This window comes from Nothobranchius furzeri, chromosome 10 (genome assembly GCF_043380555.1).
Source record: "Nothobranchius furzeri strain GRZ-AD chromosome 10, NfurGRZ-RIMD1, whole genome shotgun sequence".
In the NCBI taxonomy this organism is placed as follows: domain Eukaryota; kingdom Metazoa; phylum Chordata; class Actinopteri; order Cyprinodontiformes; family Nothobranchiidae; genus Nothobranchius; species Nothobranchius furzeri.
Window position 1 is genome coordinate 49,403,131 of NC_091750.1, and position 10,799 is coordinate 49,413,929.

At 42.2% G+C, this 10,799-nt stretch overlaps 1 protein-coding gene across 3 annotated transcripts; it reads left to right on the plus strand.

Annotated features, from left to right (window-relative positions):
* Positions 1-576: 576 nt before the first annotated feature.
* Positions 577-4,863, plus strand: nufip2 (nuclear FMR1 interacting protein 2). 3 transcript variants are annotated; one of them, XM_015961061.3, is made up of 4 exons: positions 577-820; positions 2,117-3,748; positions 4,115-4,147; positions 4,314-4,863. In XM_015961061.3, the coding sequence occupies exons 1-4, from the start codon at positions 673-675 to the stop codon at positions 4,364-4,366; spliced, it is 1,866 nt and encodes a 621-aa protein (XP_015816547.3). In that variant the 5' UTR covers positions 577-672; the 3' UTR covers positions 4,367-4,863. The 3 variants fall into 3 exon arrangements, with proteins under 3 accessions (XP_015816547.3, XP_015816549.3, XP_015816548.3); XM_015961063.3 differs by lacking the exon at positions 577-820 and adding an exon at positions 1,028-1,163; XM_015961062.3 differs by lacking the exon at positions 577-820 and adding an exon at positions 1,577-1,712.
* The last annotated feature ends 5,936 nt before the right edge of the window (positions 4,864-10,799 follow it).

Below are 10,799 nucleotides of genomic sequence, written 5' to 3' on the forward strand. Positions count from 1 at the left end.
CAAAGCAATACATAAATAATATTGATATGCTGTCTATCAAATAATCAGTGTTTTTATTCCTTAAATGTGGCTCTGTGTGATTCCAGCCAGGTAAAGCATGTAAAAATAAAAATGTGCATGATTTTACAAACACGTCAATTTTTCTTATAATAAGCTGATCATATATGCATTAGGCAGCAGCAAGAAAATTTTGTATAACGCAAATAAATTAACTGCTTTTCCATTTTTGGAGGGGGCTGGTCTCTTGTGACCCTAATGTGTCAACTAGCTGGAGACGTGGCAGCGCCTCGGGTCATATGATTTAGGCTCTTCCACGAACCCCACCCCGTTATTTCACACTCCATATATATATATATATATATATATATATATATATATATATATATATATATATATATATATATATATATATATAATTTGAAATCACTCCCGTGTTATCCTAAACTTCTACGTGTGCGCACATTTTAAAGTCTTATGAAATACTCTTTAAGCACCTAGGAGTTGATTCTAAAGGTGGGTTTCAGAGGAGTGACCACCCAAAACAGGGCCATTTTTAGACATTTTACTGCTGACGTTTACAGAGGCTTCAAATAGCTTCCGTTTGACTCTGGTAGTGATTGGACTGAGAGCTAATAACACACAGGCGGAACGCGTCCGACATTCTTCACTTCAATGGAGGAACAGCCCAAAGATCGGGCACAAGACAGGCACTACCACCACCACGGGGAGGACAGGAACTCTACTCAACGCACAGCTTGTCTGAAAAATGATCAGAGCCACTTCCAGTGCCAGCATCAGGAAACGCAGACGAAGAAAACAGGTCGGGCCGCCCTGAAAAGTCGGCTAATGTCAATGAGCCGACTAGCATTCGCTAGCTAACGTAACTGGGAGCCAGCTAGCTCCTAGCTGCTGCCCCGAATAGTTTTGAGGACGGGCGGAGCAGCTGGTTAATCAGACAGATAGTCAGCCAGTGTCACACGAGAAACCACACATTATACTCGCTATCTGCTGACGTTGCGTGAGCGTTGTCGCTGCTGGTGGTTTGACAGATCGCAGATTGACCTTGTGCGCCGGTGCCGTGCCGAAAAAAAGAACCCTTTATTAATTTTTCTAATATAAATGTAGATACTTGTGTCCTCAGCGGTCCAGAAAAACACGAGGAGGTATGTCATTTGTAACTTTTACTCGGTGTATTGGTAAAAGAACATACCTTGGGATTAGCTTTCTGCGCTAAGAGTGCTAGTGATGGCAGGGGCGCTTTTTTTCGGCACAACACCGGTTTCACCGCCTAATTTTAAATGGCTTATGTAGCTGAATATGTTCTAAAACACCGCTTATGTCCCTCTGTATTCTAAACAAAACAACTCTTCTGTAACAGTGGCCTAAATTGTACTGATGTTATTCCAGTTAGCTCTGTGCAGTGTAGGAAACCGAGCCGGCTCCGCTGGAATGTTCTGTGCAGCCATTTCCGGTCGGCCATGTCAGAATATCACAGTTAGCTAACGCAACACTAACCGGCTAGTTAGGAAAATATGGACAACAACGACACGGTGGACGTTTTTTTACGCGTCATTGTCGACCGGTACTGTGGTGTTATCGTTGTCCGCTACTAGCTAGGCGATATTAGCAGACATTAGCCATTTGACAGGCCCTTTTGAATGTTGTCTGGAGAAGCCACGCAGCTGATCAGGCTCTGTCAGCATTAAGCGAACGTAAGCTGACAGTCGCTGTAAAATGTACATTTGCTAAATGAAACTAATTGTTTTGGCTGTGACAGGAATGTGAGGTGTGTTGTGCCAATAAATGTTACTGGGGTGGAGAAGCACTGTGGAGTAGGAAGTCCCACGTTGACACAGCACTTCCCACGAATCTGAGCCTTCAGAGGCCTAGTCATGATGCTTCACTGTAAATCTGTGCTTCCTGTATCCATCCACCTTTCCTATGCGGTGTGCCATTAATACATTGTGATAATTGTAGCATAATAAGTGTTTGGCTAATCTTAAAACATCACTTTCCAAGAAACTGCAAACCATAAACGTATAGTTGTTAGATTTTGTGGTGTCTGTAGAGTCCTATCATTTCCACATCGTCTTATTTTCTTTCCTTTTTTTTTTAGGCAATAAAAAATTAAACGTTGGCGACGAGGAAGGAGAGAGGAATCTACGTCTGTCTGATCCTGTTGGTATGTCGCTTCCTTCCCACGGCAATGGTAACAAACATGCGCACAACGCCAGTCTAAAGCAAAAAGGGGCGCAGAAGCTCTACACGCCTGCTCCAAAAGCGAGCAGCAAATTTCTGGACCGTAAGAAGAATATGGACTTTAAAAATGACAAGGAAAAGACTCTGGATTTGACTCACGATGACCTCCAGAGCTTGGATAAGAAAGACTCTGTTTTGCTTCACAACGGTGTCGTAAATTGTGGCTTCATTACAAATGGCTATTCTAGCAGGGACAATGATGGCAGCGGATCCGAAGGCGGGTACACCACTCCGAAGAAACGCAAGACCAGGTGTAACAATGCCAAGAACACTGATAATGTGACAAAAGAAAAAGAGAGAGACATGCAGCCCCGCAACACTACACAGGAGCTGGGGGCTTTGAATCCTGAGGCGACTGAGAAAGGCAGATCTACCCAGTCTGCTGCCAAACGAGCTGTCGTTCCCGAGACTACAGTGGGGGAATCTCAAAGGAAAAACTCCGATGGCAAAACAGCTGGCACCTTTGGTAAGAAAACAGAGGAACGGCACAAAGGCAAACTCTCCTCTCCTTCAAAGGAGGACCCGTGGACTTTGTTCAAGCCCCCTCCCGTATTTCCTGTGGACAATAGCAGTGCTAAAATCGTTCCTAAGATCAGTTATGCAAGTAAAGTAAAAGAGAACCTCAATAAAGTAGCTCAAAGTGGAGAAGTGGTTCCTCCTCCCATGAGACTGTCTCAAGTCCCGATGTCTGCTATGAAAACTATCACCTCAGCTAGCTTTACTAATGGTCCTGTTTCTGGAAATGGAAACGGCTGCCCGTCTGCTGGCACCTTCTTCGTTCCTGCTGCTAGTTGTATTCAATCAGCCCTGTCTGTCCCAAGTGGCGAGAATGTAGCATCTTCTCTGGAAAGTAACTGTAGCTCAACAAGTCCTGTAGATGGAGACGCTAACGAGCTTAAAAAGTGTACTCTGTTAATCTACCCTTTAAATATGCAACCTGTGCTCCCTAGTGCTCGTCACCTCGACCCACCGGCTGCTAAGACAAATCAGAAAGCCCTGGGAGACATCTTCCAGAATCAGTGGGGGCTCTCTTTCATCAACGAGCCCAACCTGGGGCTGGAGGGAGGAAACGGGCATCCTCCTGCTGAGGACCAGACTTCTGGGACTTCTCCAAGTGAGAGTCAGACTGTTGAAGACAAGGTGGTCCTGCCGTGTTTTGATGTTAGCCCAATATTTGTAGAGCCTGGAACTTTGTTCAAAGACTCTGAGAGAAGGACTTGTGCCCCTTGCCAAGCGTCAAACGCTCGTTCTCCTGCTTTTGAGGAGGAGACAAAGTTCCCGCCATTTGGCCAGGACAAAACGAAGTTTGAGATCAAAGGTTCTTCTGTCTCGGCTCTTTGTAAAGACAATGGTGCTAAGCCTGTTCAGGGCCAGCAGACCACTGTGCTGTTTGGCTCTTCTAAAGAAGTGGTCCACCCGAACGACGCTAGCAGGAGGTGTAGCTGGGGGCCCTCTGACATTAAAGCTGCTGTCGCCTATCACACTAAAGGTAACGGTGTCCGCTTCTATCTGTAAAACATATTGGTGACAATATGGCGTCCTGTGAATGGGTAATAACTGGTGTGTGTGCCAACTAAACTAACCCCAGTTTGCTGTTATTTTCCAAGCTTTCCTCGTGTGACAGCCGAGTGTGTTGGTTAGATTTCCTAGAAGTTGGTTTACAGCCCGAGTGACCTTTAAACTCCAACTTCAACTAGCAACGTTTTAAACTTAAGCATGACTTTATAACATGATGGTTTTTTTTTAAAATTGCATTTGAACATTTTGTCAACTTGCCAAGTTTTTAACTAGAGGAAACCAGAGAACACACCAGAGATGCTGAATTAACACATTTCCGTTTTTCTCCCTCAAACAGAAATGGAATCCATTTTTAACGTGCAAAAACAAGGTAAATAAACCGTTTTAAGTTTGACTTTAAAACTTGCTTTGTGTTTGGGTGCCCAGCATCACTAGTCATTGGTTTTAGTGGTTTTTGTTCAGTGACGCGGTCATGAATCCCACGTGACTGTGGGAGGGATGTGATGTTGACAAACCTTTCTTCTTCTTTGCTGCAGATCCAAAAAGAGTAGTGGTTTATGATGAGACCAAGGATGGACCTGATCAGTGAGGTAGATCTACAGTTTTCTACCTGGGCCGACGAAAACAACAAAAAAAAGTAAAAATCATGTTTGATGTGGCGACAACTGTGAAAACACTGACAGCTAAGCATGATTTCCTTTGGAATCTCGGGCGTACTCAAACTTTAATTTTTTGGTGGGCATCAAACCAACGGACACTCTGGATGGACGCTAAAGACGAGTCGATCGGTGCCTCTCCACTCTGACAAATGGACAAATGCAACTTCCTAGCTGTGGTGGTCCTTGTCTCATGGCTTTTAATGGGACAGTTTTCTGGGTTTGACAAAGGAAGGTGTCCTTGACCGCACCTCCGTAAGCCTTTATCCCGTTGAACTGTGGCGGCTTTGTGGCCCAGCTGCGGGACGCCTCGGTCATGTTCGTTCTTCATGCATTCAGATGAGTTCACTGTAGATATGTTAGTCGTTCCACCTCCGTGTGCAAGCTTGAATTCATGCTGAAGGAAAGATCTGTAAAAAAAAAAAAAAAACAGCCTTTATGTTGTGGAATAAAGGTGTCGGGAGTTCCGCTGAGACGGAAGCCTGTGAGGCTCCATGCAGGAAAAAGGAGAACTTTGTCTTAAAAATCCTTTACAGGAGAAACTACGCAGAGCCCAGAAGTTTTATATGTATTACCGCTCCTTTTTATGCTGTTTTCAACGGAACTAACCCGAATATAATTTGCTGTATGACCCGCCACCCCCACCCCACCCAGCTCAGATAGTGATGGGTTTAAAGGAAAGCTCCGCCCCTTTAACATCAGGTGTGCTTATGACACCACCAGGTCTCTGTTAAATTCAGAAGTTTTGAAACATTTCACACAGACGGTCGTCGGATATTCACAGGCTGTTGTCAAATTCCGGTTCTGGGTTTCGGAACGGCCCGGGACAAGAACCACTCACTTCTGAGCTGTTCTCCATTCTCTGCTTCTAATTCAGCTGCAACGCTCAGGATCTCTCAACACTTCATCTGGTCCGCATTCGTTTTCAGCTCTTGTTTATGGAAACCGTTTTTGTTTACAGGTGTAAATGAGTCACTGTTCATCACAACAGTAACACAACTATTGCAATATGAACCTCGGGTCCCCAGCTCGCCACTTTGTGTTGAAATGTGAAGACGGGTGGTGTCAAACCTTTTGCTGTGGATTAACCTGTTAGTGTGCAATAACATCATAAATGTGTTATGCGGAGCTACAAAACGTCCTGAGATGCTCGTGTAGCCTGCAGTTTAGTTTAGGTTATTATTTTTAGTGCATCCTCACTTTGTTGCACAGTTTCCTCGCTCCTTCCTCTTCTATTTGTCTCCAGGTCTCGTTAAATCTAGGGAATAACTTGGAGATCCCAAATTATCCCAACTGCCTCCCGGTTGGCGGCAACATTGTTTTAATCCTTAAGAGCGGATACGTATTTTTCAGCCTCTCCAAGAAACGGTCCTGAATTCTGTTCTGATCTGGCTAACGTGTGGATTACTGGCACTTTATGTAAACAGATGACCTTTATCTTAAATGCTATAGAAATCTATGAAAGAATGGCTCTGCGCTGTTACTTAAAACATAAAAACGTTGCTAAACACAGAATTACTAAACGAAACTCAGGTAGTGTCGATAAGCCATGGATATACTGATTATTGTGTTTTGCCAAACGGCCCCTGTCCTGTAACGGTCTCTTGTTGGAAACACGGAGTCGGAGACGCACGACGTTCGGAAAACGCACCAAAAAGAATCTTTGGATGAAAGTTTTTTTTTTGGCCTAAATAGTTTTCTTTTCTTTGAGAAAGCACAACATGTTTTCTGTATCTTTAACCGTGTTCTCGCCATCTTTGCTGGTTTCTTTTCGTGTGTGTGTGTGTGTGTGTGTTGGTTTTTCTTTCAGAGGGCTAACTTGGTTCTATCCCAGTTCGTACCCGCCTGTTCACAAAAGGTTGGAAGTGCAACAGCTTTTATTGAAGTTTTTATAAAGGCTGTCATGATGCTCTAGTTGTTAAAAAGCCTGTGTGTGTGTGTGTGTGTGTGTGTGTGTGTGTGTGTGTGTCACTACAATCTGCTGTTCTGATGAAGGATGTTATTAAGTAGCATTCTCTCCTTTTTGCCACAGTTTAGTCTGATTATGTGAAAACAAAAACTTGATCCAGTTAAATAGAAGTAAGTCTGGTTGTTAACAGGGTTAAACTGTAGTCTTAATATTTACTTTATTAGCCACCCCCCATTTTTAAAGCACTTATTGTACACAGCAGCAATGAAGATCCATTTGTTCAGATTTCATATTACGGCTGCAAACCAAAGTGTGTGTGTGTGTGTGTGTCTGTGTCAAAATCAGTTTATTTCCACTCTCCCTCTCACCAGGATGTGCAATCACCTGAAGGATGCTGATGCTGGCTTCCAGGTTGGGAGCGATGGAGTGTGTGTGTGTGTTCGTTCTTCCTCTTATATGCAAGTTCCTCCCTTCTTTAGAAGCTCTCCCCTCCCTCCTTGTTTCATGTTCAGGTGCCTGTGTGAGGCGGAGGGGGAGAACAAACTAACTTTAACGATACTTGTGATTGTTCAAAAACCTGCTTCCAGCATATATCCGTGCCATTTGATATCCCTTTGCTTCAGTTTTCTAACAGCTGATCCCAATCTTCTTTTCTTGGAACAACGGTGAGAAGCCGCACGCGTTGGCGTATTTTTATAAAACTTTCTGGGTGTGTTTTTATTTTTATTTTTTCTGTTTTGTGGCTCGCATTCAGAATCGCGACCTGAAGCCAAAATCACGCTGAAATGGGGGGAGCGGACGGCTGTGTGTGTGCTGGTGTATACTCATACCAGACCTTATCAAAATAACGTCTCTTGTAGCAAATAATGATTTAATTTGGACTCATTTATCGCGTTAATGTTAACACATTTTAAAGGTGTTTTATTTTAATTTCTTGACTTATAGCCTAATTTATCCATAGCTGCACAGGTAGACTAAACCAATAAGTGATGCAGAAAGTCCAGATGTTTTATATTAGATGTTTTAGTTGATTGAGGCTGATGTTAAACCCCTCCCTGTGGGTTTTATTTGACCCTATTGGCACCGATCTTTAATATATTTGAACATTTCTTGCAGATTTTACACAGAATTGTTGTAATTCTTCACTTTAATTGTGACGAGCGTTAAAATCCACTGCATCTAGAGTTCCTAATATATTTTATTTGTGGTGTCGATCGTCTTCTGAGGGCAACTGAGGTTTTACCGCGCAGGTGCTTTCGCCAAAGGTACACTAATCAGACGTTCGGCTATGGAACGGCGTGATGTCATCGATGGTTACGCGACATGCTGCTGGGTGAGGGGGAGACTCTAATGTAGCAGCTGAATGTCTCGTTTAACTGTGTGAGCCACGAGAGCTCCTAAAACGATTTAATCTAAAAAGGTGAATACCGAAGTGCTGCTTCTTCATCCGGTTATCGGTCACCCGTAACGGGGAAATGCTGGACGCCGTGTTCACGTAAAAACTCTCCCTCTTTTACACTAAAGGGGTTTTTTGTGTTTTCAGGACTTAATCAGAAGACATGATGCAGGCAGGTTGTGGTGAATTACATTTTAATTTCCTCTCAAATGATGTTTGAGCTTATGCTTTTTAATTTCTTTGCCCGTCTTGTATTACTTTTCCATCGGCTTTGGCTCGGAGCGACGAGGCCGTCGAACTTCTGTCTCAGATGTCTTACAAGTTGGCATTTCTGTTTTTCAGTGAGCCTGATTTATTTAAAAAGTTCTTTTGTCGAATTTAACAAATTGTCACATTACAATGTTTTTTTTAAGCATGATGATAAAACCCCTCAAATTCTGAAAAATGTAATAGTCAATAAAAAAAAGCAACTCCCATGTTCACTGTTTTAGTTTTCATTAAACTGTCGAGCTTTCTGGAAGAAGGTGACGTTTTTGTGTTTTTAATTAGTAAAGGTGGAATTTTAGTGTTTTTCTTCTGCTTTCTGCTACAGATGGAGCAACTTAAAATTGGATCTGTTATTTTCTAAAGTTTCAATTTAACTCCAGAAAAAAGTTTTCACTGAAATTAAAATGTTTATTTTAATGACATTGAAATGGACGACTTAAGTTGCAGTTGTCACAACTCCATGTATACATGGTCTTTAGATGCTTTTACATATAATCAGTTGGTTTTATTCCTCTCAAGGCGTTTGACAAAATAAACTGCTACTGAGCTCAATTCATTATGCCAGTTAGTCAAACGTTTCCTATATAAGAAATCCAGCAAAATGATTTGAGTCACTGACTTGTGTCGCTTTACAGCGATCTTCATAATAGGCAAGCATGTAGCGACAGTGGAGAGGAAAACTCCCTTTAACAGGAAAAACCTCCCAACAGAACCTGGCTCTGTACGAGCAGCCATCCGCCATGACTCACTGGGGGTTTAGAGAAGACTGAGCACACACACATGTCCACGACCAGTGTGATGTTTCTGTTGAGAGGAACCCGAGCTGGACTGGAGGTTTAAAAGGGACGGAGACGGTGAGACTGTTGTCCTCTGTGGTGCTGCTGGGTGGGGTGTTGGTCCAGGACCTCCCCATCAGTTAGAACCTTTACTCAGGTTATGAACTTTAGGTGGCAACCTATTAAATAAACTTAAAATGTTATCATGGCTCATATTCAGACTCAATCAGGAAATCACGTGTTGATGTTTTCATTTAAAATGGTTCAGATCAAAAACAACAGATGGACTAACCCGGTCAGAAAAATGGAGGTAAAACTGAGTTGGTGCAAAAACAGTGAAAATGTTGCAGATCCTGAAAGAGAATTTCACAGCGCTGAAATCTAGACAGACTGTAGAAAAGGCTGAAGGATTGTTCTCTGCAGGTCAGTCTAGCCACGCTCCATTGCTGCTTCAGCAGTTCCACCATTGTACATTCACACAAGTCAATCTGGCTAAAAGAGCCATTTTCCACTCTTCTGCGCCTTAATACGAATCTCAATGATGTTGTACTTTAAGTTAAATAGAATAGATGTTATTTGTCCCACAGTGGGGAAATTCACTTGCTACAGCAGCACATGCACTTGAAGAAAAGCAAGAAGAAAGAATAAGATTACAGGCAGTAACCTTCAACCACCAAAAACAACAAAGAAATAGAAAACTTGTGTTTCCATATGGGACACAGACATAATGTACATCTGGTATTGAATACACACTGAATATTAATTACATCAGAAATCGCTTATGCCACATCACCACAGAATCTCCTCTCCCCTAGCGTAGCTGCTACCTACCACATAGCCAGGTTTGTGGTGGTTCTTTCCTCCTGGACTAAGAAGCTTACGGCTATTTTATCTCAGCTTTTCTCCCAGTCTGGCTCAATGACGTCACTTTGGTGATGATGCACAGTTAATAGTGGGCTGCATGGTGGCACAGTGGTTAGCTTTCTTGGCATCAGAGTGTGTCTTTGAGATTCACAGACGTCATATGTGAGTGAGATCCATGGCACAGGGTTAGAAAAACAGCATTCATGTTTTCACTTGTAAAGTAGACGGGCATAACTTGGGCTCCCTATAGGATGGTATCAGCTGCAAAATGATGAAAGAGGAGAAGATCATCTAAACTCTAGGAGTCATGGCAGAAACTCGAGCCTTTTTGCACATAAAATCTTTTTTGCAGGACCAGCTCTACCAGAGAAATCCTCTGGAGTCAGGATGAATTGCCTATATTTGTACATAAAGTAGTTACAGCAGTCTGTTTCTGACTCAGGCAGCTGCTGCAGAAACTAAATCAGAATCAGAAGGGTTTCATTGTCATGTGCGAAAAATTACAACATTAGGAAGTTGCTGTGCTACTTGAGGAAGTTGCTGTGCTACTTGAGGAAGTTGCTGTGCTACTTGGTGCAAAGAAGAAGATAAACATAAGAAGTAGGAAGTATGAATAAAATATAAGTGGCAATACTTAAGAGAAATGGCTACTACATAAAAGACAGTGTGGTGATGAGAGCAGACTGAAACAAACTGGAGAATAATAAAATACATTTAGAATAGTTTAAATTTGTTAAACACAAACTCAGTGTGTGGAATAAATAACAGCAAAGGCTTGTGTTTTATTCTGGGAACTTTGAACTGGTGCGTGGTGCATGTGCATGCATGTACGTGCACACCACTGTGTCAGAAAAACATTTGTAAATTATTTTTGTTGCAGTAGTCAGGATATTATAATTAACCTTACAATACCGAACTCGTTTAGTTAACATGAAAACTTTGAAAATGAAAGTTTCCAAAGAATTTTATTTTTTTTATTCAGGAAACATTTCTCCTAAATGTTCTGTCTCCTCAATGGTGATCTATGCCTAATCTATGTGTGAGTGAAGCAGGTACTTCCATTTTAAATAAAACTTCAACATCCACAAACTAAAGTGACATTTCATCTAATTTGATAGGAATAAACTCCAATAATTCAATTTTTACTTGATAAT